Source organism: Convolutriloba macropyga, chromosome 10 (assembly GCF_964194025.1).
Source record: "Convolutriloba macropyga chromosome 10, txConMacr16.3, whole genome shotgun sequence".
Classification (NCBI taxonomy): domain Eukaryota; kingdom Metazoa; phylum Xenacoelomorpha; order Acoela; family Convolutidae; genus Convolutriloba; species Convolutriloba macropyga.
In genome coordinates, this window is record NC_134477.1 from 16,907,373 (window position 1) to 16,935,148 (window position 27,776).

The window sequence follows — 27,776 nt, forward strand, 5'->3', positions numbered from 1 at the left end:
ATTGATGCCATTGCAAACTTAGCCGAAACAGTTCGCGACGGCTGGATTTGTCAGGTAGCCTCATTGACTTAGGGAAGCCTTTTGACCCAATTGACCACCAAATCCTATTACAAAAGCTTGAACTTTATGGTATAAGTGGCGTTTGACTAAGATGGATTAGTGATTTTTTGTCGGAAAGACAACAATGTGTTTCGGTCAATGATTGCTTGTCCAGCTGGCTGAATTTGAATTGTCTCGATTCTTGGCACACTCCTTTCTTTGATATGCATAAATGATCTTCCAGACGGATACCAAGTCTTCAGAACGTTTCTCTTCGCAGATGATACCAACGTAACAGCAGACAATATTGATTTTAAATGAATACAAAAGGATTTGGTCAACGTAGAGAAATGGCCTTATGTCAACAAGCTGTCATTTATTCCTGAAAAAGCTGTCAAATAAATATAAAAATAGGAAACAGTGCCTCTAATGTTAATAGGTTTTCTGTATTAAAATTAAATTCTGTTAATATACCAGAATCAGAAAGCCTCGGTTATCTTGAAGTGCGTTTGAATTTTTTTTAAAAAAATGAAATTCATAAAGTACATTGAGGAAGTGAAGAAAAAGTTAGCAATGCAGTGCGGAGTCGTATCAAATTTAAGGCATTATGTTGCAAAATGTGTCTTACTCCAATTTATTTATCAAATATCAGACCAATTATTCAACATGGTGTGTTGATATCTGGATGAGTGAACCTTACCGCCCTTCAACTGCCCTTTAATTCTACTGCAACAAAATTCTGAGACTCTTTTTGTTCCGGAAATACACAGAAAATATTTCTTTTTGAAAAGTACAAGGTCTTAATTGCTCACGAATTGAATATTCACGAAGTTTGTAATAAAATGAGGAAATAAAATGCACATAGATACATATCTTAATGAGTTACTTTCTTTTAAATCCCATTCAACAAGAAGATCTTCGAAATGGTTGTTGAAAATACCAAAATTTAAACGTAAGATCGAAAGGAATTCACTGAGATACACAGGTGTCAAATTACTTAATCAAAACAATGTGTTACCATCAAACTTTAATGAGCTTTCTGATTGGTCGTTGGTCAGCGTGGTGCACAAGGTCAGAGACAACTACATTTTATTGAATAATTAATTAACAAAAACAATCTTCTCCTACTTGCTACTTTGGGTGCACCTTTCGAGGAAAAAAATCCAAGTTAATTTAAAAGGCATCTCAGAATGATTCAATTTGCTGCGGCCGGGGTTTCGCAAAGGGTTAGAAATTTTGTTAAAATTTGAAAATTCCATCAAATAAATTAAGAATTTGGTCTATTATCTTCACTAGATAATTTTTTTTAACACTCCTATCCAATTGTAAAAATTTAAAGGTCAGTGCTCAGTGATCTAGTCGGATCCGTAAGCTGTCCTCTCTGAGTTTACAATGGTTTTATGTTTAATGCAAAGATAACATGACGCTTTCTGATGTTAAACTCTAAAAGTAGTAATTTTTGTCAGGTGTTAATTTTTGATATTTATTTATACTCAGAGGAATTTATTCTCTCTCTCTCTCTATCTCTCTCTGAAATGTTCTACTGACTCACAGCTGAGGTCAATATAAAGCTCTGTGTTTTTTCCAGTCCCATGAATACTCCGGAAAAATTCTGCAGAATAAAAACAAATTGATGTTTAAAGTAGTTTATGTCGTTGATTTCGATCTAATAAATGATAAATGATAAGCTGTATATGACTGCCAAAGCTGAATCCCCCTATCAACTTTTCTTACCTATAAGTTCAATTCAATTTCAGTTCCAGCATTTTTATAGATATAAGTATTATTTGTATCGTGTTTCTCTACCAAAAATGTGTGCTATCGTAAAGAGATGACCATCTATGTGTTATTCTCTGTATTTTTTATGGTAAAATCTCTACATGTTGACAAAATAGAATCTCTTGATTCTGTGCTCGATTAAGAATGCTAGAATTTGCATGGAGGAGAAAACTTTTATTGTCGATTACCACTATTTTCCTTAATCCTTTTTTCAGTGTTCAGTTTTACATTTTTATTAATGAAACATCGCTGAAACTATTTTAGTGCGTTAAGATTTATTCAAATTCTCGGCAAGAACTTGCTTGAAGTGTTCTCCGTGTAATTGATACCACTTTTCGCAGTCGTCAGTAGGAGTGAGGATTTCTTCATCCCCTCCGCAGAGCACTGTGCTCATATTGCTCCAAAAACAAGAATACTGCAATAAGGCTATTTCATTTGTGAACAAATTTGAAAATAATTTTCCGTCCAAACAGGTGGTGTAAAATCCAAGAAGTAATTCAGACGCAAATTTGTTGTACTCATGAATAAGAACTTCCATTATTTTGAACTGATCTTGAATTGTTTTGAATAGCCATTTGATGTCAATGAATTCTCCTCCTGATAGTAGACACATGTCTATGATGAAAGTTATGAAGTATTCTTCCGATCATTTGAAAAATTGTTGATGTACAGAATCTTTGTATAGAACCAAGTAACGCACAGGATCGTAAACTTTCGCGAAGTAAAGTGGGATGACTTCAGTATCGAATTCAAGATAAGGTTGTTTTCTGTAATTATTGGAAATTTTTGAATGTTTATTTCTGAATCTCGAAGTATTGTTAAGAGTTCTGGATGAAACTCCATGTTTGAATTGGAAGCAGGGCTCTTTTCGTGCAAATATTTGTACGAAAAGTGCATCGAGTTGTTTGCAGTCGTTAAGATTTTCGAAATGGGAATCCTATCGGAGAGAAACCAAAATCGCATAAATAAAAAAAAACACTGAAATTCGAGCCATATCAACGAGTATACAATTGATGTTAGTCCGCAAGTGTAATTATTTAAATTGATTTATTATTAATAGCCGCCCTCATCTTCTCAACCGGCTATTATAGCGCTCCTATTTTTTTTTTTACTTCGTCGAATAAAAAAATGTTTCGCTTTACCTCATTTTGCCGCCTTTTCAACATTTTGCGTGAAATCTTTTTGACTTCTCTAGGCTAGTTTCTCTCTTCTCTCATTCTGCTAAAAGTGATTTTGAACATCAGTTGCTCAGCAAAGCAATTCAAAATGAACAGAGTCAGTAGAAAAAATTGAAGTCAGAAATAGAAACGGGATAAACCCATAAAGCCCAATTTTAGATGCCCGCTATTTGAACGTCGTTTTTATAAGTATTAGTTACCTCTCTCTAATGCTTATTGTTATTGATAGTAGCCCCTGTAGCCTCTCTCTAAGAAACAGAAGTATGTTCAACTACGAAATGGCATCAAAATAAATCGGACTTAAAAAAATGATTTTGTACAAAATTTTTTTTTCAATATCTTTTATTTCAATCCCAATCATGCTTATTGGAATCAACGGCGGCTATTTTCCGGCAATCTGCCGGGTATGTTTTACATATTACAACAGAAAACTGAAGTTAATTCAATTTTTGTCGCATATCTCAAAATAAAAAAATAATTTAGTTTGTAATGTCAACCCAACCAGTAAACAGTAGTTCTAATTCATTTTTCCAAATTTAAAGTCACGCCATGTTGAACAAGTAACCTTCCACAAAAAAGGGTTCATTTTGTAAGCTGTGCAAAAGAAAGTTCTAAGTTCCTTGGGCAAACTTTTTTGTCTTGTTTGATTTTAATTTCACTTGGTAGTTCATTCCAATCTAGTATCGCTAACCTAACAAACGAGTTTTGCATTTTGGTAGAGAGAAATGTGTGATTCCAGAACAATTTTTTGTCCTTATAGACTCATGAAGATTCCAGTTGATTACGGGACTTCCCGATGTTGGTGAAAAAGCAGGTCGTAAATTTTTTTTATTTTCCAAGGGTATTGTAATCTTTTTGTTTTTAAAAAGAGTTTTACGGGGAGTATATTCCGACTGCATTTAATATCTTGAACAGATTCAAATTTTTGTCTAAAAAAGGTTGCTCGTAATGACCAGTTAAGCTGTTTTTCAAGAGATACTATTAAATTTTGCTCAATTGCGTGAATGATAACTGCTGAGTAGTGCAAGTGACTTAATACCAGAGCATTTAAGACAAGTATCAATAGTTTTTGTGGAATTGATTTCCTAATAGCATAAATTGTTTTTATTCCTCGGCCCATTTGTTGTAGGATATGTTTCACTTCCTCTTGAAACCTTAAATTGCTGTATATGTGAACCCCTAAATATTTTACTTCCGGTTTCTCGTCTATGTGAATTGAATATATAATTATCTGTTCATTGAAATCTTTTCTTTTGCTCTTACCAAATATTATGAATTCAGTTTAAGAGGTATTAACTGTGAGGTGATGTTCATGAAAGTATCGAATAAGTTTGTTTGCATTTTGCTCTAACTTGATCTTGCATTTGTCAATGGAGGTATCAATAGTTAAAATAACGGTATCGTCAGCATATTGTATAAGTTCAGTTTCGTTATCAACTCTTGTTGCCATATCATTAATGTACAGATTAAATAAGAGCGGATCAAGTACTGTTCTCTTTGGTACACATCTATGAAGCATTAGTTCATCTGCTATGCAATCTTGTAATATTACGGATGGGCGGAGGTTTGTAACGAAACTTTGAGTAACGAGATTTTTTGAGATCTCATCAAAACCTAAGTTGCCTAACTTGTTATACAAAATGTCGTAATTGATAGAATCAAAAACTTTTGATAGGTCAAGAAATGCTTCTGTGACAAATTGTTAATGTCAGTTTTGTTTTAGATGAATTCTGTGCAAAATAATAGGAATCGATGGTTGAAAACGTTTTCCTAAAAGCATATTGATTTTCACTTACTAATTTGTTGTCGTAAATTTACTAACAAATTTGATCCCTCGAGATGGTTTCAATGGTTTGAAAAAGGCACGGGGTAATGGAAATTGGGCGATAATTATTAGGTTCCTCAGGGTCATCTTTCTTGTAAAGAAAAAAGTTTGGAATAGAAAAGTATAGAAAAATGTTTAGAATTGCATATCCCCGAAATCTGTAGTGGATGCTGAGGGCCTTGGAACTTCCCAAGTGTAGAGAAACGATAGTTCAACAGGTTAGCAATGTTTTTGTTTGGGTTACATAATCACCAAATACATAAATACATTTCTCAAACAATAGATTCTGTGTTTCATTTTTCAGAGTTTCTTACTTCATTTATCAGCATCCATTTCTTTCTGTCATTTTCTGCTGCTTCAATAAGGTTTCTATGATATCTGTTAAAATCGTTGTCATTAGAAATACTAAACTGGTTGTTTAGATCAAAGAAACTTTCATAGTCTTTAGCATTCAAAAACCTATCTCGATCGACCATCAATTGTCTTGATTTTCTAGTTAACCATTTGTCTGTTAATTTTAAGAAACTTTTGTAATTTCGGATGAAACATTTTTTAAGTGGGGCATTTTTGGAAAGTGCTATCGTAATGTTTTCAGTGAAAACTTGTAGCATTGAATCCAAGTTGTTCTGAACATACATTTTTTGCCACTTTTGTTCTAGGCAGTGTTTAAAATCAAGTGCATTATACTTCTTATTATCGGAAAATGTTTTCTGGACTGGTACCTTTTTAGTTTCAACATGAAGCCCTAACGGACATAGAGTAGCAAATTGGTCACTTTTTACTATGCTAGCACAAATTATAGTGTCGTTGTTATAGTTGGACAGTCAGTATTAATGTAATCAATAAGGCTTTTGGTATTGTTGCCCCGGTTCAAACGAGTTGGAATGGTTTGGTTCTCTATATTCAAATCATCAGGAAGTATTACTGTTTCAAGCCTAGATCTTTCCCATGTATCTAAATAGTTAATGCTTTAGTCACCCAGAAGTATTATCTTTTCGTTTTTCGTAATTGCATTATCTATGTTAATTGCAAGTTGGTCCAAAAATTCAGTGCTATTTTGTTTATTGGGGTTATAGGTAACATTCACTAGTAAGGATGGACAAGTTGGTGTTTTCATTGAGACCCGTACACTCTCAAGTTTCCGCGTAAAAAGATTCAAATCCTTACGAATTTTTGGAGGAAAAACCTTTGGCACAAGCATCATAACTCCATCACCTTTTTTCGTTTTCGTTCCGGCCGTCGAAATACGGTCAGTTCTGAAACAACAGTATCTTTCTTTGTCAGGATTGATTGCTTTGTCAGGACTGATTTCTTTGTCAGGATTGTGTAGCGTTTTGGTCTGAATACGGGCACTTTCAACTCATCCATTGCAATTTTCGAGTTGATTGGTTGGTAGGGAAAGCGTTTGAATAAAAAGCCTAGACATCGCATTAGGGTGTCATTCATGGCTATGTTTAACATTTATGTAGCTATGAGCCTAGTGAGTACATTTCGTATAGATTAGTGGGACTGCTGGAATCATTGGCTGCCAAATTTGATTCCACATTCAGAACTAGTAAGGAGACTGTTTCTGTTTGAAGCGGAATGTTACCATTTACTATTGATCATTTGCAATTGACGGTTTCTTTGCACTCATTTTAATTGCTCCTCACGCTTTCGAGGTCACAAGTATGCTATTCACGGAAACTGTCTTCACTGAAACCCTTAGTCTTAAAGTTTGACAACCCTCAGTTCCCTCCCCCCAGTGGCCCCAATCCCCGCCCCCCGTCCACCCTCCTGTGACCTTGACCTTGAGTTATCTCACAACCCTACCCCACCTCCATCATCACTTGACCCCCGTACCCCCTATGCTAACATCCCTAAGCCCCAGCTGTCTACTCTACCGAGGCCAATCGCTCGCTGATTGTTTGAGAGCAATTCGACCGACGTTGTTTTATCTAATTGTTAGTGTTCAACTAAATACTGGAAATAGGGCCAGAAAAAGAATAAGTAATTGATGATAAAATCACCGGAAAAGAAATGGCTAGGTGATAACACGCTATAAGGGTAATTTTAGAAGATTCTTGAACTAGCCAGCCGAAGTTATCCGTTAAGCATGGATATTCTCAAGGACTCGACATGAAACAAGCCAACGAAAATGTTCAAGTCACCAGATTGGCACCAGATGGGAAAATTGTCGGTTTGACGAAACGAACTGACTAATTTTACTGCACAAAAAAAGTTAATGTTTATTAACTTAACTGCATAGCTGCGAGTTTTTGAAAACGAGTTTTTAGACATTTTTTTCTTCTGATAGTATGTGGTCTATGCCAAACAGACTGATGCAGAATGTTCAGAGTTTTCGTTTTCTGTTGGAAGGTTCACAGTGAAAAACATATTGCAAATAGCATAAGATAAGATTGACGCGAATCGCTTGGTTTTCTGAGATAACTAGGTGTGAACTGGTTGATACAATTGTATCGGTAACTGTAATTTTGGCATAGAACTTTGAAATAAAACTTCCTGAATTTTTGCAAAAAATTTTGTTATATTGATGTCTCATAAGCGTAAATTTTTTTTTTTTTGAAACCTCGCAGATTTGTTGCTAGCGAGATTTGAAAATCTGAATTTTGGTTTTTGAACAATTTCAAAAGCCCGATTTGTAATGAATGCTGTTATTTTTCTAGTTTTTTTGAAAATTATCTCTCTCTATTCTCTCTCTTACACAAACACATTACACTCACACACGCACTCACATACCAACACCCAAACAAACGGACGCACAAAATGGCAGAGGACAAAAAAACATCTTCGATGCAGAGGAACATTGGTTCATACAATTGTTCTTAATCGGTAGAAAACAGGGGGACAAAAAAAATTTTAAACGAAATTTTTAGGAAAAAAACAACGATTAATTTTCGAAATTTTGGTCAGATGGTTAAAATCGTTATTTTTTGGCTTGAACAGAAAATAATTATTCGTGACAATCAAAACTACCTTTAACCTATCTAATTGTAGTACAATTTTTGCCGCCTGTTTTAAGTTTCAACGCAATCTGTCACCCTTGCCCTCCCCCGTGCAGTTTTTACGTCGAAATTTTAAAGTGATCCCTTTTTAAAATGACAACTGTCTGATATTTTGAATATAAATCAAAACTAGATCCTCAGGGCTACAAAATGGAGTTTTCTTTCTCTACGATGCGTAAACAAAAAGTAAAATTTTGACAGAAGAAAAAAGAGCCAGCTTCGCATATATATTCCTCCATTTTGAAAGAAATGTCGGAACAATAAAGAAAAGGCCAAGAGCAATGAAAGGAAAATATTCTTTTTTTTTGTTTACGAACATTTTAAAAAAATTTTGAAGTAATTTTATTTTCAAATCTTGGAATTCGTGGGAAAAAAACGAGAGGAAGATTTCCTGGTTATCGGAGTAACAAGAAGTGATTAGGCGTGAGCAATAGTGTCAACATCGAGAGCGTTATTATTTGAATTTTATGCAAACTTAGCTTCTTCGACGTGAAATAAAAGGACTGCGTATTATGGTGATTTGCGTTTACATTTTGTGAAAATTAAAATTATTACTCATTTTCGAACGTCATTAGCGGAAAAACAACCCTAGTTTGACTTCTTTGACTTCATTGGTGAACTAATTCGTGCACCATGTTATCGATGACATCTGAGGAATCCTCTGATAGATGAACAAGCATAAAAATGAGACCCGTGTCTTCCTTTCCTTCGATTTCATGATCAAAAAAATTTTTGTCCAGTTTTGAAGACATTTGCCATGGAGTTTCAAAATTACGCTCGAGCCGTGCCAAAATGTAGACAATTACATCGCGTAACCTAGATGTATGGTCGCTAGCTTCCCAATTGCCTAATTCCTTTTTAGGAATTATTCGTATAGGCAGGTCGTTGTAATCAAAGTTGAGTACCTCGATGATGTCCGGCATTTTCAGAACTGCAAAAGCTATCAAATATGAGATGATTGGTTTTGTTTTGCCGAATCTAAAGATTCCTTCAGATGTTTCGTCCAATGTTGAGGTTTGGCGCTCATTGCTGAATGGGCTGTAATTTGATCCCAGTTCGCTAATGTTTAAATCTAGCGAGAATCCTGTTCTGAATTTCGGTTCGTCGATTCATGGAAAAGTGTTCTTGCGAACGACGCCTCGAATTGAGTTCGTTACATTATTTTCGTCCTATAGCCAGTAAGCTGCTTTCAAGTCTTCGATGTTAGAGCTTCCCGGACCGTTGATTCTGCTTTCAAAATAGATTTCGAGAACGAAATTGCTAGAACTTTGGGTGCAATTAAAGGGTAAATTGACGTGCAGTTGCTCATTCTCAGGTTGCAGCTTGTAACTTGTCTTGAACAACCCGACCTTCAGCCTTTGATATCATTTTTCTTCCTCTGAATTTGACAAAACTATACATTGAGAATTTTGTGATGATCACGTGATGGCATGTAAAGTTAATCTGTTATCTGTGTTTGTCGTCTTCAGCTCAACGGATAAATGTACATCTTCTGCTCTGTTTGCCCATTAACCCAGGACACAGTGTTTGAATTTAGTCCAAGAGATTTAAATTGTATTTGCTTCTCTTTTGAACTTGAAAAAAGGTTTCGAAAGTAAGCTTTAAGTGCTGTCTGGTGTAAAGAATGAGACAACTATGCAGAGTTAAGATTTCTCACAATCAGCTAGATGCATGAACGTGACGCTAATATAATGTCAATACTACTTGGTTGCTTTTGAAAGGAAATATACTTTACTTTTCAAAGAGATGAGAAGTCTGCCCTAGGAAGTTCTCTTGCTAGGAAAAATTCTGATTGTTTCCTTTGTAATATTGTAATCAAGACAATGGAAAAGAACCGTTGTATTATTTTTTTGCAAAAAGCTCGAAATGTTTCAGGGAAGGTGTCGCGGTCTTAAAGCTCAAAGCCAAACTTATTAATATGTAATCAGAATTGGTTAGATACGTGGAGAAGGTAACCTTGCTATGATTACTTTTTTTAAAAGAAAGTTCAAGCCTGTGGAGCCATTTAGACAAAATACACCACTTCTCTTTGATCTATGAAGTTAAAAAGAAATCATATTTGCAGCCAATTTTTAATCAGGTGCAACAATTAGACTTCTTATTCAGCAGTCTTGGTTCAATTGTTATCTAAGTTCTGTGAATAATTGATAGACGTGAAATTTTGTTAGATGGTTTAATCGATAAGGTCACGAAATATGTTTTATCCTGGTTTTCGTATCGTTTTCGCACTCGTATTGTATGAGTTATGTTTTAAGTATTTTGCATATAATTGAAACAAGAAATGCAGTGTACAAAAAAAATGATTTTGACCGCTGAACATGTCTGAAGACCGGTGAGAGAACTCATTGCGTTGCAAAAGTTGCATTTGTTTGAGTAAATTTCCTTTAAATTATCACTGCTATCCTCGATTGTAAGAGTTGGGTTCTAAGTGTGTGTGGACATTTGTGATAGTAAGCAAAATTAGTTTGTTTGCTCCAAGATTGGAAGTATCTCACAATTATTCACGATGCCTGTTTTGAGCTAGCCGGGACAACACTGATAAGATTTCGGCTTTCTTGACCCTATCACGTTTCACATTTGTCCATGCTATGACTGTTGTCCTTAGATACTAACAGCGGTTGTAAACAATGTCAGAGACCGAAATGCAAGAAAACCTAATTTGTGATTAACTAGAGAGTTGTCCCACGAATTGGCAATACGAATTATGTATTAAGAAGAGATTTAGCAGTTTCGCAACTAACCATAGCACGACTCAAAGAACTGTTATGTCTCTGAATTGGGTCTCAAGGAGTTACTAATTAAATTAGTCGAGCTTTAGGCCGAGCTGATTGTTTGAGCTGATTGTTCAAAATAGTTTGGAATGGTTACCTTACCCACCAATGCAATTAAGTTTTTAATCACATTTTTAATATAACTATGGTGTTATATGAGAAATGGTGACGAAGTGTTGTCACTGTTGTCAACGAAAGGCCAAAAGACTCTAATTTAGCAGATGGGATTTTCACAGGGTTATGAGAGAGTTTTCTTCGTTCAAAATTGCTTTTTGACGCAGTTTCTAATTCTTTCGGTTTCTAATATCTCCCGAATACGTAGAAAAAAGCTCGTTTTTTACTATATTTTAGCTTCTTAGATGGCTTTGGCGCAGCTGATGTCTAGTTGTTTTTAAGTTTCACTTGATGGGTGTTATGATTATCAAATTTGTAACCATCTCGCTGGGTTTGGTAAATTTGACATTTCTCAGAGTTTCTCTACATTTTTTTCCTTTTTATTATAACGTTGAAGTTACAGAGATAACTGCTGTTTATCATACGAGCATTTTTGAAGTTGTCTGACGAGAAGGATTAAAGAGGTGTGATCAATTTTATATGGTTCTCTGAGTCATAAAATGTTAATTTTTTCGAAGTTTTCAAATGCAGTGTTAAGCGGTCAGGCCCGTTATTCAATTTAGGATGTTCTCAAGCTAATTTTTACAAGGAGGCTCGGTAAGGTGCGTTTGCACATAAAGTTCCGACCCCACTCATCTACATTTTTCACTTAATTGTCTACCAAATGAGGAAGAGATAAAAAAAAATTAACATATAAACATATCGTTCAACAAACTACCAAATGAATAAAACAATCTACCTAAGAGGGTTGATGAGACCTGTAACTACCATAATATATAATATGAATACCAGAACAAAAGGCGATAAAAATCAAATAATTTTAAATATAAATTATTTTTTTTAAAAAAATGTTGCTTTTTAATGTCAAACTGATTAGAAACGTTATGCATCAATTGAAGTCATTGTGGGATTAGTTTATACATGTATAGAGCGCGAAGGAGACCTGTCATTATCCAGCATATGTCATACGACTACAAAACAAACGACTACAGCCAAAAAGAAAAAAATTGCACGTAGAAATGTGCACAAAAACAATGTCCAAGCCAATTAAACATTAAGCTGCTCGCTAATAACATAAAAAAACCTGGGTCGTTTTTTTTCGAATAACCAAAGGACCGCCCATTATTGTGATAATTGAAAAGAAAACCAAAACCTACAAAAATGGGCGATATGCAAAAATCACAAATATTTTGTTAAAACTGGCTGTACCAAGAACAAAGACCAGTTGAGGACAATAAAAACGTTATAAAGAGCAAAGCTTTCTTCATTAGATAAGGGGTGTGACTTGTCTGAAGAGATGCTAAGCTACAAGTTAACAGAAATGAGATTGGCAAACTCAGAAGTTCATTGTCTTTTTAAAAAACGAATGACTTCAAAAGTCATAGTCAACACAAATTTTCTACTAAAAGAGTAGACAGTTTATCTTAAAATTTGTTCGAAAACTAATTGGGCCTGTTATTAGTGAGACTATGTCAAAAGACTATAAAACAACATCAATTACAAGCAGAACTAAAAAACCTCACAAACAACTTCACGATACCACAGTGTTGGAGGCATTAAAAATATAAATTAAGCGCGAGAAAATTAAATCTTCATTTACGTCTCCTTTGAACATCATAAAGTCTTGTTTTGTAAAAACGCTATCTCAAAATGACAGCAAGAAGAACCACAAATATTGAAAAGTATCTAAAATCAAAAAATTCTGAAAAAGATATTCTAAGCCCTGAAGACATCAGTCAAAACGTTCAACCAACAGAAAGAATTTTCTTTGGTTCAACAAAATATTAAAGAGATCTCTCAATATTGAGGCTAGGTGACCAAATTGATGTAACATTTTAAAATACGAAAGAAAATGCAAACCAGGACAAAGTTTTGCTTTTTTTGGTAAAAATTCAATTTGCAGGTCAATAGAATCATTAGCTAAATACCGATATCAGCTTTTAAGTTCCAATATGTCTTTACCTTTGGCCACTGAGAACTTCAATTTCCAAATTATTGTCTTACGACAACAAAAGTTTAAAACAAATACAGGGCAAACATATAAATCTCTGCCAAATCCTGAAAGAGAACGATATCGCAACGCTTAAGTCCATTTGTTTTGAAAATAACGTATATGTTTGGATACAAAACCGTTAGAACTTTTCAGTTATGTTGTTAAGTTTTGTGACAATACACAAATGGATCAAAAATAACATCAAAAATGGGCAATTATGCACAAAAATCACAATTTTGTATGAAAACTCGTAGTATCAAAACCTAAAAGCCGATTTAAAAAAAATCCACCATAAAGATTATCTTGTATCTAATTTGAAAGAAAGTTGACCTTTATTTACTAAAAATAAGGTAAAAGTTGACATAAAAAATAAAAAAATTGACAAGATCAAAAAATCACTGAAATTTCCATAAAAGAAAAACATTCAGGGACATAAGAGACCTTAGCTAACAGCTGAATGCTTTTTTGCAAAAAGAACAAGAATTGAAGGCAAAACAAGAAATCGGTTAAAGTTTACTAAAACTCTTCTTCAAAACGAAAAAAACCATGAAGTTCTCTGAAAACAAACTAGATCTACATTCATGATTGCGTAGATGGTAGTTGTTAATAATAGAGCCGGGAATAAAAAATTTTTGTCAGCAATTAGCATTAAAAAAACGAAATTAAAGTATTTTGAAAAAGGCAGCACCAAAATAAAATTTTAGAAATTTCTTATTGTAAGAATCCATGATAATATCAAACCTGTTTCTGATTTTGCCGCGCGCCAACAAACCGCCCAAGTGTTCCAACTGTTTGCGAATTAAAGCAATTATTAAGTGAAAGACTTCAAATAATAAAAAAAGCAATGATGAATTTTGAATAATTCTCGCGTTAAATTTGCAAAAGACGGCAACATTTTAATTCGGGAAAACTTTTTTATGGCGCCAAGTTTCAACTAGCCTTTTTTGGAGGTTGATAAGATTATCTCAGTGACCTCTGGTTCTCCACTTTCGGCAAACGTAAACAAAGTGGACCAAGAAGTCGTATTTTGTACAACTTTCGATGAAAAAAGTCAAATTTTCTTTATCCAAAGAAACTCCAATCAAACATTTCAGCAAGGCTCTTCTTTCTCTTACGGTGACAATGACACTTAATTAAAGTTATATTAGCAAAATTGTTTCAAATTTTAGCGAAAATTACTGAAAATTTGAATGAAAACTGTCGAATATTCATAAAACTTTAAACCTCGATAACTCCCTGTAAAAGGAGTTCGAAACTTTTTTAATACCTTATTCTACGATGTACGTTCTTTTTAACTATACCACTCACAACTCTCTACGATGATTATATCGATCAGCCAAAATTCACTGAGCAAAAAAATCCATTTGAGTATATATATTCCTGCCTCCCCACTTAAGTGGGTCGGAACAAAAAGGTGTGTTTTATTTCTAGTTTACTATGGCATACGAGGGTAGGGTATCAATTTCAATTCAACGTTTTTAATAAACAAGCAAAAATGATGACAGTTTGGTCAAAAATGACGAAAAATGTGAATAAAAACAACGGAATTCTTTCTACTTTTCTCCCTAAAGTTTAAACCTCCATAATTCCCTGTAAAAAACGAAAATCGAAAAAATCTTTTAAGTTCCATATTCTATGCTGGAGGAGCTTTCTAATGATACCAGTCTCAACTCTCTACGATGAGTATATCGATCTTTCAAAATTGTCTGAACAAAAAAATCAATTTGAGTATATAGTTCCTCCCCGACAAGTGGGTCGGAACAAATATTGAATAGGAGTATATGGATAGGTTAAGAGTTTTTAATGTCTGTGGCATTGAATTGCTTAATCTGTTCGGTGCTGTTCTCTTAAGTCTTGTCTAATTATAAATTCAGGCCTTCTGTTGTAATCAAAATAGACTGGTTTTTGCAAATTGTTTGCAGTCTTGGAATTTTTTTCTGACGTGTATTGAATGAAGGTAATGACGTCTATTCACAATTTTAACTGATTGACTACTGATTTTTCCGTTGGCGTTTTTACCTAATTATTTATAGACCAATTTGTAATAAACTTGACTGATTTAAAACAATATACAATCCGACGTTCAAGATGATAACTGGTTGTTGGTGGTATTCTTTTGAATACATTTTTAAGTAAGTGACCGTGTAAACAATATTTTTTTGAAAGAGGTTGTTGTGTTTTTTCTTGACGTCTGGTTTTGTGTGTTACTGATCTGGTTTCTTCTGAACCATCAGTTTAAACGTTTTCTTCTAAGAATGTGGTTGCTGTCTGCTCCGAATTTTATAATCATTATATTACTAGTCTTCTTTGGATGATTTTACTTTTTAATAGCCGCGAAGCGATAGCGGCTATTATTGGGGACATAGTGGTTTTTTTATATATCGTCGTCTCCATCGATGATTCTTACGACCTGACTTCTTGGAATTGACTTCTTGGAATTGACTTCAGTGACTTCTATTGCTTTGCAGTTAAAATTTATGTCCGTGACGTCGTTTCTGCTTTTAGGTCAATTGCGTGACTTACCTCACTCAAAAAATGACTTCTGAACTCACTTATGGAACTTTAATTTTTTATGAATATTTACTAGTTAATAGTGTGCATCTAAGTAGTGCCAATCTTGTATGCCCTAATTAGTGATTATTAATCTTGAGTTTTTGATTTCGAATATCAATTTTGAAATAGCTATTTAAGGGCTTTTTCCTTATAGAACGTATGTGTAAAAAAATTGACAGTCCGAAGCTAACCCAAAAAGTCTTGTGGTCTATTAAAGGACTGGTGGTCGATCTGTCTATCTTATTTCTTTAGGTGTTTCAATTCATGGAAGGCCACGAGCGTCTATCGCGTCTATTTTCCGGCAATCTGCCGGCTATGTTAATTTTTTATCATTGAAGCTGATATTTTTACTGCGGTTCAAATTTTGCTTATCCGTTTTTATAACCTAGTCGAATATTTTGTACCTTTTTGCGTACAATTTTATTGTTAATTATAATTTTGGGGGTTTCATGAGAATATTTTTCTCAATTTCTTCAGGAAAATTTGAATTCAAATTATATCAAAAAGTACATATTTTCGGTTGTACTATCACAAAACTCCCATCAGATGGTTTAGTGGTAAGCTCTGCTTATTATCTTAATTGACAATTAGTAATGCGACGGACTTTCTGCAAATTTTATGCAAATTTTATGCAATTTTTTTAACTAGTAGGTTTTCTTTCATTTCTGTCTAAATTCTAAATTAACTCTATCTTTAGTGGGAAGCAGTGACAAAATCGGTTAAGTTCACGCGAGCAAAGTATTCGTTTTGCGGCGTAATTTTTTCAATATGTCAGAATTTTCAAACCAAACCTTGCTATCAGCGAGTCATACAGATTTTTACCTTGAGTAATGTGATTCATTTCGCTCGATAGAAAAATATTTTCCTTAAAGCTAAAGGTTCAACGTTGTGAATTCGCATCGTTGTTTTAATGGATTTGGTTTTAAATCTGAATCGTTCTGATAAATCCCTTACAGTAAAATGGTGCTTAGACGATACAATGCAACCTTGGTGAATTCAATTTGTGGACTCAAGAGGTCGTTTTTAAATAAAAAGGATTACATATTGAACTAAACATCGTTTGGGCTAACGTTTACCTTGCTCATAACTTACAAACACTGAGATGCGAATGTGAGAAATTGGAAGTACTGATATTTTCAGATATGCATTGCACGGTTTCTTTTTCTATCTATCCTATATTCTGTTACGGCTGAGTTAGCACTAGTCTTACTCCATGATTAGCAATATTGGAATCATTGCGACAATTTTGTTTTCCTTCACAATTTTGCACAGTAAAAAAATTGGCGACGTGGAAATCCGGTCCAGCTGGTGACGAAAAGGCTAGCAACATAAATACAACAAATTTTGAGAGTTGAGCTGAGGATTTAACTACTCAAATTCAAAGCTAACCTAAAATAGTCAAATTTAGATTTTGGTCAAGCAACAAACTCGATAATTGTGTTCATTCGGATTATAGGAAACTATAACCTGGTTCGGTGCCAACAGTGGAAAGAAACGACCAACTAGCCAATACACAAGACTCAAGATAACGGGAAACCGTAGCCTCTTCTGTCGTCATATCTTTATTCTGTAGAGATCATATTTGACTGTAAGTTCCATCACGTCAACTTCTTTGCGTTTCGTATCAACGAACTGTTCAAAAATTCAGCGAAGTTCAACGTCGTAACTTGAATTATTGGTAAAATAGACGTCAAGAAATTGAAATAACAAAGTAAACGTACAAGTTTGTTACAATGGAAGAGGACGACCTTGAGATAGCGATTAAAGTGTTGGTTGTGGGCAACGGAGGGGTGGGCAAGTCCTCCCTCATCCAGAGGTACTGCAAGGGATCGTACACTTCCCAGTACAAGAAGACAATTGGTGTGGATTTCTTGGAAAAATCCATAGAGTTAGTACTTAAACACAGATATCAATTTTATATGAAGCAGGTTCATAGTGAGTCATTAAGCTTCTAGCTTTCGATTGGTAGATAAATACAGATAAGGGAAAATGATGCACCGAATGAAGTTTAATTGATTCCCTGGCTCTATATAGCATTGCAAAAAACTTAGAACTCAGCTGTATCAAAAATCCAAACGTTTCTGCCGCGAACCTCTTGCTCGGAAAAACTTGCTAAATTTCATAAAATTGCAATAATTTATAAATCATTCGGTAGCCTACAGTACCATAGTGAAAGCTAGCAGCAGCTACTAGCTCTAAGATATGCTTCGATAATCTTGACCATCAATCTGCTGGCTATTGCGCATTCAAGTTGAGTAAGAATTAAGAATTAAAAAGATGCTATTAGTGGGATCTCTTCCCGAAAGTCACGTTTGAACCCCAATCGAAAATTATCTCTTCTCCTGTATAGCCGTTTATATGTGATGAGAAAATAGGTCCGTTTAGATTTCATTAGCGTAATAGGTCTAATGATGTTAAGGTGGGGCAGAATAGATCCGTTTACTGAAAATCAGTGTGTGTGGAGTTAGAAAACTACATTGAATTCGCGGTAAGATGCTCCAATTTTTGTCTGCACAATTTTCTGCCCGTTAGTGACTGTTGATTTTTTAAAATTGGTCAATTTGATTTAACTTGCAAAGCAGCGGAAGACAAATGTAAAAAAAAAACATAGCAGGACAATTTCTGGATTACAATCCGAAGAAATGAATTAACTATTATAACTATTAATCTGAAAATTAACATCTTAACATTAAAATCAAACTAAGACAGTCAACAAAGCCCATGGCCCTATATGCGCAAAAATTAATAATGAAACAAAACAGTTTGAAGATTCCGTTTCCAACATCTAGTGTTTTAAGATTAGCATCAAATTATGAAAATATTGATTCTTCTCATACATATATTAAGTACAAAACCAAAATTCCCGTGTAATTAATGACAAACAAAGCGAAATCGAAGAATTGGCAAAAATCAATTTGACAAAAAAAGTTGAAAGTCAGTGGCCTCAAAGTAGTAAAACCAGATAACCACATGCCAAATTTCTTAACCATCGCATACCATAAAACCGTAGAAGTAATAAAAGTTTTTAGTTGTTTTAATGGCAGAAAAAGAAACAATATAACTACAAACGAAGGCAAGATTCACAAACACCTGACTATTTTGAAAACAAAAGGTATCTGAGTCAATAAAAATGTTAGCTAACAGTTAGAGTTAGTAAGTTGACAAAAAGTAAGCTCCACTTGACGGTCGATGAGAACTGTTATTTTTGAGACCAAATGATACAGCCATTAGAAAAGCAGAAAACATTTAAGACTAAGGAATCAACTTTTGTCTTTTGAGAAAGTGTCGAAATCAAGCTATTACTTTTTGAAAATAGTGTAAAAGTCAGAAATAAATAGCCTTGTTCCGAAACAACTTCCTCGATTAACCTAATCCTGATTAGCAACCATAATACCTGTCATTAATGAGACTAAGAGATAAGTCAGCAAACTACTGAAAAAAACTCGCAAAACCCACGATTTCGATAGAAAGTTTGCTAAAAATTGTTGTCAATGTCCTTGGAAGCATTAACTTGAAAAAGAAGTGTCAAAGTCAGTAGCTGTTATTTAATAACTTTGGCTATTTTGTTTCATTATAAGCCAGTCAGACCTGTCATCAACGATACTGAGTGATAAGACAACATAAATCATTTTGAAACGGGGCGATATTGAAATTTTCTTTATGACCTCAAATTCTGTCAGTGATAAGCATTAGCTGCCTTTCGATGAATTCAAGAGATAACAAGAAAGGGCGATCGGAACACTTATGTGATATATTAAAAGCATTCAAGAGAAAAAACACTTTAAACAGAAATCAAATTGACACGTGGAGAAAAAATTCCAGCTGAAAACTTAAAAATTTGTTCTCACCAGTTTCTCGCTCCACTTTAAAAGTAGTTTGAAAAAATTCAAGCCTCAGACCTACTTGATTTTCTATCCCTATACTACATCGCTGTGTCTAAAGTCATCACTCTTATTTGACTTCTAACCAACATGAAGAAGCCGAAAAATAGTGAACATAGCATGACAAGTCCGGAAACAATTCAAGGAATTTTCATTGACTAAACAAAAAAAACTAGACCAACAATGCACTGTGAATGGATTGGGAAAACCATCTAGAACAAAATTGATCGAAAAGTTGAAAAATACATCGAAGGTTGCCGTATGCGGGTTTTTGATCGAACACCGTTTTCTCGCTCTTTATTAAAATTAGAGTGAAAAAATTTCACGCCACAGAAAAAAGAAAAGTTATTAAAAAAAATTGAACAAAGGAAAAACTAGGAAAGAGGTGACATTTTTTAAGGGCGCAAATAAAAAACGGAATTATTCTGACAAATAAGAGTATTAACTCGCAAAATAAAAGAGGAATTTATAAAAGGCTAAAAAACGTGTATAAGATTATAGAAGACACAAAAAAACTGCTAACATTTAGAAAAATAGTTTAAAAATTTCTCAATTTTGTGTTATTCCTCAATGAAAGACATATTTGCTAACAACACAACTGTACTCACTTGGTGTCTTAAAAACCTTAAGTAATAAGCTTCTTTTCAAATTCTACTTAAGGCAGTACAACAAAACAAGGAGGCTCGGTAATGTGCGTTCGCACATTAAGTTCCGACCCCGCACATCTACATTTTTCACTTAATTGTCTACCAAATGAGATTAAAAAATTAACATATCAACATATCGTTCAACAAACTACTAAAAAGAATACAACAATCTACTCTAGAGGGCCTATGAGACCTGTGGCTACCATGATATGACTACCAGAAAAGACGGCAATAAAAATCAGTTAGTTACAAATATTAATTACGACCAAAACTCCTTGTCCAGTTTTTGAAAACCACTAATAACCAAATAAAAATGGCATCAGATACAATTCATACTAAGAAGATTAACCGGTAATTTTTTGGAACAAAATAAGAGACTTTTCTTCAATGCGTTTATTAAAACATTGCTTTTTTAAAAAAAGAATTAAATTCGAACTGATTAGAAACAATAGGCATCAAATGAAATCATTGAGAGAGTCTTTTATACCTATATAGAGAGCGACTGAGGCCTTTCATTATCCAGGATGTGTCATTCGACTACAAAAAGAACGACAAACACAATCAAAAACGAAAAATTAGCACAAAAAACTGCTCGAAAACGATGTCAACCCAATCAATTAATTATTAAGCTGATCACTAAACACAATAGAAATCTTTGTTTGCATTTTTTGCAGGTGACAAAATTTGTAAATCAAATGACGCCCATTTTTCTGATACTATGAAAAGAAAACAAAAACCTACAAAAAAGGGTCAAATATGCGAAAATCACGAAAATTGGTTTTATGAAAACTTGTTGTTCCAAGAAGAAATACCATTTGAGGAAAATAAAACCGTAATGAAGAGCAAATTGTATTTCAATAGATAAATAATGTGAATTGTTTATAGAGATGCTTAGCTACAATTTAACAGAAATATAATTGGCAGATCTCAAAAATCTTTTTTTTATTAAAAACAAATATTTTCAAAAATCATAGCCAACAACAATTTCGACTAAAAGAGTAGACAGTTTGTCTTGCAACTACTCGGAAAATTGATTGCGACTGTTACTAATGAGACTAAATCATAAGACTAAAAAATAACATTAAATACAAGCTGAAGCCATTAAATTTATAAGATAATAACCGCGAGAATATAACACCTTTGTTTGCGTTTGCTTTGATAATCATAACGTCTTTTTGTAGTAATTTTTGTAGTCACAAAATGACTACAAAAATTCACAAAAACTGAAAAGTATCTAAACTTCAAAAAATTCTTCTGAAACAAATTGTGTAAGCCCTGAAGACATCATTTAAAACGTTAAAACAACAGAAAATTTTTTGTTTGATTGAACAACTCATTGAAAAGAGCTCTAAATTATGAGGTTAATTTACGAAAAGGATATCACATAGTAAAATACGAAAAAAAAACGCAAACCAGAAAAAAAGGGATAAGTTGAATACTATTACTTTTTTTTTAGAAATTTAATTCGAAAGTCAAAACAACCATAAGCTATTTACCGGTAACAGCTATTGAGTTCATTTTTTCATCTATAGTTGGCCACTGAGACCTTTAATTACACAATATTTGGCATATGACAATAAAAATTAACAACAAATAAAGGGCAAAAATAAAAAACTACCAATTTCTGCGAGAACGGTGTCGCAGCCCTTCAAACCATATGTCATGAAAACAAAATATATGTTCAGTTTCAAATGCTTTAAAGTTTTTTCCAGTTAGATTGTCAAATAATGAGACAATTTATAAAAGAAACAAAAACAACAGCAAAAGTGGGCAATTATGCACAAAAATCAGAAATTTTGTATGAAAACTCGTAGTACTAAAAGCAAGAAAACCTTCTGTTCAAACAATCGGCCACAAAAATAGTTTGTATTCTACAAGGAGGAGAGGTTGACCTGTACTTACTGAGAATAAGCAAAATGTTGACTAAAATAATATAAAAAATTGACAAGTTCAAAAAATCGCAGAAATTTCCGTAAAACAAATACAATCAATAACATAAGAGACATAAGGTAACAACCGATTGAATATAGAAGTTTCACTTGCGCCCCTTGAGGAAGAAATTTATATCTTTGAGTGGTTAAACTTAAAAATCAGACTGCCAAAAGAATAACAATTGAAGGCAAAAGACAAGAAATCAGTTAGATTTTACTAAAACTCTTCCTCAAAGCCATAAAAACCCTTTGGGTCTCTGAAAACAAACTGTATCTACATTTGGCCTCAAATTTACGTAAATTGGAGCTGTCATTAACCGAGCCGTGAATAAAAAATATTGTCAGTAATTAACATTAAAGAAACAATAGCAAAATATTTTGAAACGAGGCAGCATCAAAATAAAAACCAAAAAGTCTCTGATTCTAAGAATCCATGATGATATCGAACCTCTCTCTGATTTTGTCGCGCGCCCAGCAAACCGACCAAGTGTTCCAAGTTTCTGCGAATTAGACCAATTGTTGAGTGGAATTCTTCAAATATTAAAAAAAAACAACGATGCATTTTGTGTAATTATCGAGTTATATCTGCAAAAAACGGCAAAATTTTAATACCAGAAGACTTCCATACGGCGACTATTTTCAACTAGTGCTTTTTCTGAGATTAGGGAGTCTGTGTTAAGGTTTCTAGGTCACTAAGTCTGGCAAATTTAACAAAGTGGACCAAAAAAAGCATATTTTGTGCCATTTTTTATGAAAAAAGTTTGAATTTTGAAAATTTTATCAAAAATTTTAGCCAAAAAAAACTTCAATCAAACAATTCAGCATCGCTCTTCTATCTCCGAACGGTAACAACAACACTTTGCCGTTAAAAATTTCGACTTATTTTGAATTATATTAGCGAAATTGTGCCAAATCTTAACAAAAATTACTGAAAATGTGAACAAAAACAGTCGAATGTTCACAAAACTTTAAACCTCGATAACTCCTGTAAAAAACGAAAATCGAAAAACTATTTTTAATTCCGTATTCTACGCTGGACGGGCTTTTTAATGATACCACTCACAATTCTCTACGATGAATACATCGATCGGCCAAATTTGACTGAACAAAAAAAAAACCCAGTTGAGTATATAGTTCCTCCCTCCCCACTAAAGTGGGGCTCGGAACAACAATCAGCGAAAAATGGCTCGAATTCGCCAAAAATTCAGCAAAATAGCTGAAAACATACAAGTTGGCAGGAAAATAATATTTGTGACCATAAAACTTCAAGCGACCATCAAGCAACCCTAGAAATAATACGATATCATAAGCGAACTTCTAAACGAAAAAAAAATAAGAAAAAACTTTAAAAGCCACACGTGAACAAAAAATTTGCTCGCTTACAAATTTTTCCAAACATTAATTTCTCGCTCTGTCGACGACACTGGTATGAACGAAAAACCACTCTTTTCGGTCCACTTCAAATTTTTTCAGCACCCAAACAATTTTTTCCTTCATTTCCTGAGTTTCGTTTCCTGCTTCAAAATTCACTCCATTAAAAGTGATTAAAAAGGACTTCTCCAATACTCCACTTCGAGTCGTAAAAAATACAGCGCCCCGATACAATTCAAATTCATTGAATTGCAAAATAAACAGCACACCAATGCAATCCAAATACTTTGGAGTGTGAAAACCGTTTGTAGTGACGGTGGTTTTTTTCCGTAGCTAGTTATTTTTCAATGGATTGTATCCGACTATAGTTATTTTGGTTTATATATGTTAATTGCAATGGATACGACCGCATCTTATTAATGTACGTAAACCACTATCAATCAAAAACTGGCCTGAATTTTTGTCACACAAATTGAGGACAATAAAAATCACTTCAAGATAGAGGTGAGGAAAATAGGTCATAGACGTGTAACATGTTTTACTGTCATGCTTTAGAGTAGATGGCCAGGAAGTGCGAATGATGCTGTGGGACACTGCTGGGCAGGAGGAGTTCGATTCCATCACTAAGTCATATTACAGAGGTCAGTGAAAACAGCTAAACCGTTATAAACTATGTGAAATTTTATTTCTCATCCCATGATTGGATGAAAAAAATTTGATGCTTAATATTACGAAAGAACGGGAATTTGTTAGTTGTAATATTATTAAACAATGGAGCAGCCAGGAAAGTTTAAGAGGTTAAACGAGGTCTTTTTTCAAACGGCTTTTCTGTAATGTGAACTCTAATTTTAAATAGATGGAATAATAGTTTTTGAACCGACCGGAATTATAATTGACTGAAAACTGGTTTTTACTAATTCCCAATGATACAAGATATGATTCTAGGATTCAGTTGGAGCTTCTATACTTGAATATTAACAGAGATGAGTTTATAATCACAATGTGTTATATCACAAAAAGTAATAAGTTGTTTTGATACTGAAGGTTCTCGTTCCAAAAAATCTCCCAAACATGGTATTTTGTTGCTTCTGGGTATGGTATTTGTATCCACTGAATTGAAACTTGTTCTCTGCTCATCAATCCTCGCGGAGGCAGAGCCTAGATCATTTAAACCAGAATTTCGAACTTCAAATCAGTGCTTACCGTTTGTAATTTTTCATGAATTTAAGATGCAAAGCATATATCATATTTTTATATGCTAAAATTCGAATGTTCGAACACAGTATTTATTTTATATCCCATTATTTTTTTTGGAAGAATAAACATTTGCATTTTGCCTAAGTTTTCATACTCCCGGAGATACAGAACATTGCATCGGTGAAAGAAGCATTCCTTTATAGCACTTAAAACCGGACTTAGATTATGGTTTTGATATTTGTAGGTAGATTCAGGGTGTGCAACAAACTGTTCCCATTAGTAGTAGCGAAGACAGGGTATATTGACAAATTGAAAAACTGTAACTGAAGCTATTACCAGATAATTTTAGATTTGAGTGTTATTTTCATCTTGTTTTTAATTGCAGTCTACCGACTTTTGAAGCAATTATTGTAAACGTGTTGGTTTTTATTTATGCAAAATTTTTGCTTAACCGTTTTGACGTTTTGCGTAACTTTTGTGCCCTTCACTTTTCGTTTTGCGTGATTTAATTCACACATTATTTCTCTCTCATTCACACGTGTCAGCAGCTGAACTCAAGTGGTGGCAGTTCTGGATGCTGCCAGGTTCTGTATGACCGCAAGGAACTTCTTTGTTACTTCTCCAAAGTCACGACGTGTACTTATGAACCGAGAGATAACTGACTTCAAATTTATAAGTGATTTTACTAACAAAAGGCTGCTGCTTGATTGCAGTTTATTCACTTTCAAAATCGGTGTCTTTTTTAATAGCCGCGAAGCGATAGCTGAAGCTATTATTGGCCTTCTCTTGGTTTTTTATTTATTTCGTCGTCACGATTTTTGTTACGACCATTGAAGTCACAACCACTTCAAATCTGCTTTTTGTTCATGAAATTTCAACTGAACAGCCCCTAATGAAAAGATTAAGTTTCTTTTTTGGTCTGTCTTTTTTATCTTCTTTTTGAGGCTACAGATCTATGAAGCTATTGCGGCTCTTTTCTGGCAAATTGCCAGCTATTTTTCAAAAATTTTTGCAAAAGTCATAAAAACAGACTCAGTTACAGTCTAATTCTTTGGTTATAAAAAAGGCTAGTGTTTAAATAATAACAATTTCAATAGTGCATTACTCAAAAGGATTGCCCATGTGTAATTGCTCTCAAACGAAAATGAAGCTATTATTGTAAACGTGTTGATCTCTATTTATGCAAAATTTAGCTTGGCCGTTTTTACTTTTTGCGTGACTTTTGCGCCCTTGACTTTTTCGTTTTGCATGATCTAATTGTCTCTCTTATTCATTAGTGTCAGCAGCTGAACTGAAAGTTGCGGCAGTGCACTACTAAAAGTCAGACGAAAAGTCAGGCTAAATTTCGAGCTCGCATTAGTCGTTCGAGAGCAATTCTTCTGACGTTAGTCGGTTGTTTAACTCTTGCAAATTCATCCGGTCATAGCATTTTATAACCCGATCTTAATAAAATTTTATCAAAAGAAAAGGGCTGCTGAGAATAGGACGCTGTCGCTTGATGCACTTTCGCTTTAATTACTCAGAAATCACAATTGTTATTAATTAATATTGTTATTACGCTTGTCTGCTTTTTCCGTATCCGGATGCCTGAAAAATATGGACCTTCTTATGTACAGGATGGTTTATAATTGTTATAATCATGCGTTGGCTGGCTTGAAGTTCTAGAAAATTAGACAAATTAACAGCAGAGCATATGGAGGTGATGATGATTGAAATGAAAATTGAGATATTTGTTTCAGGTGCTCAATGCTGTGTGCTCGCTTTCTCCATTACTGACAGGGCTTCATTTGACGCTGTCGATAGATGGAGGGAGAAAGTGAGTAAATATCATTCTTTATACTTCGCACATAATCAAACTCCCATTTGGGCGTCTTTTATTCAGAGTGGTTCTGCTTTTGCGATCATAGATCGTTATCAATGGGCTATCATTAAGATTCTTAAGAAATATATGTGAGATATTTATGTTGGCAAATAGTCAATAAGCAATGCAACATTTGCGCAAAGGTTTGTTAAAATAAAAAAAGAAAGATTTGAGTATTTTTCGAACCGTCGTAATCTGATTGTAGTCCAAACGCTTTTGACCACTCTTCCTGTAGGTTGTGGAGCAGTGTGGTGACAAAGTGTGTATGGTAATAGTGCAAAATAAAATGGATCTTCTGGATCAGGGCCAGCACAACTCAGAAGGTGCTCAAGATGGCGGACCACTCGATACTTCCAATTATGTTACACCGTGAGTCGACTTGGCGTGTTTTCTATTACAGCTGTTCATTGCTACATTTTCAATTGCTGGATGTTCCTTCGATTGGAGCGGTAAAGTAATTGCTGTAATGAAACAAAATAGAAACATTTGATTAAACAACTGCGTTTCATAAACGTGTTCACTAGTTTCCATGTCACACGTTACTGAGACATTAGGTGATTTTTTGTGGCTAAAAAAGTAAATTGTCATTGTTGTTTTCATAGTTGACTAAAAAATTAAGCTCGAAAGTTTGGGCAAACGTTTACCGAGTTAATTGAGTGCCCTATTTCTGTAATTAATTGTAGCGGAAAGAAATGGAGAAGCTCCTAAAATTACACCATCATTAAACTGGTTTTGTTTTTCTGGTGAAAACCTTTTAATCATGGTCATTTCGAAGTCTTCATATGGAAAAGATCGCGGTCGGCGAGATTGGTCATCCTCAGATAGTTCAAAATAAACGCAGCATGTCGACACTGAACGTATATATTTTTGTTCCTCGCGTTTTTATTCTGATTTTTTTCTATTACAGGCAAGAGGGGGAAGATTTAGCGAAGAGACTGAAGATGAGACTACACAGAATATCAGTCAAAAACAACGAAGGAGTCCATCCAGGTTAGACAAATTCTTTTTTCATCTCTTTTAAAATTGAATTTGTCTTCGATTTTTTGCTAACCACAATGTCGGACGGAATTATCATTAACTATAATAAATTCCATTGGTCAAAGAGCATTTACATGCGGTTTTCCATTTTTTAATGAGGGAATACGTTTTCGTTAATCAGTGGCTTGCTGGTCGAGTAGTAGACTTTACATCGTTTACTAGACAACGTTAGCGAGGAGACCGAATGAAGTGGTTATGAATCTACCGTTCGAGACTCTGCCGTTCGCGCTGAAAAAGGGAAATTCTGGATTGTGAGCTTCACTTTTTTTCAGGAATATAAGATTGGTCGCATTTGGTTTATAACAAAGCCGCGACTTTAAAGACTCAAACAGCTTGAAACTATTGTCTGTTCATTTGTTCTGCTGATGTCTGGTAATTGTTTTTCAAGTCTTTGGATGTGATCTTGTCTTTGTTTATTTTTTCGATGTATATCCAGCCTTTTGGTTTTCCGCAATGTTTTTAGATCTTCTTGTCGGGAGCAAACTACTTGTCAAAGCAGCAGAAACATGTTTCTGCTACAGGGGAATTGCCACAGTTACACCCCCGTAACAATAATACGATTCTTCAAAAATGCCAGGAGGGTGTGAATTTTC

General features: G+C 34.1%; 2 protein-coding genes across 2 annotated transcripts in view; one reads left to right on the forward strand and one right to left on the reverse strand.

Moving 5' to 3' along the window:
* Window positions 1-27,776, reverse strand: part of LOC142348326 (guanine nucleotide-binding protein G(I)/G(S)/G(O) subunit gamma-12-like) — a 390,191-nt gene that overhangs the window by 107,851 nt on the left and 254,564 nt on the right. The window lies entirely within an intron of this gene.
* LOC142348324 (ras-related protein Rab-23-like) overlaps window positions 16,401-27,776 on the forward strand; it is a 29,216-nt gene continuing 17,840 nt past the window's right edge. The window contains exons 1-5 of the mRNA XM_075399630.1: window positions 16,401-17,145; window positions 23,643-23,728; window positions 26,024-26,100; window positions 26,381-26,514; window positions 27,053-27,135. Coding sequence (XP_075255745.1) covers window positions 16,991-17,145; window positions 23,643-23,728; window positions 26,024-26,100; window positions 26,381-26,514; window positions 27,053-27,135 — 535 coding nt within the window. The 5' untranslated portion in view covers window positions 16,401-16,990. The remainder of the gene's footprint in view (window positions 17,146-23,642; window positions 23,729-26,023; window positions 26,101-26,380; window positions 26,515-27,052; window positions 27,136-27,776) is intronic.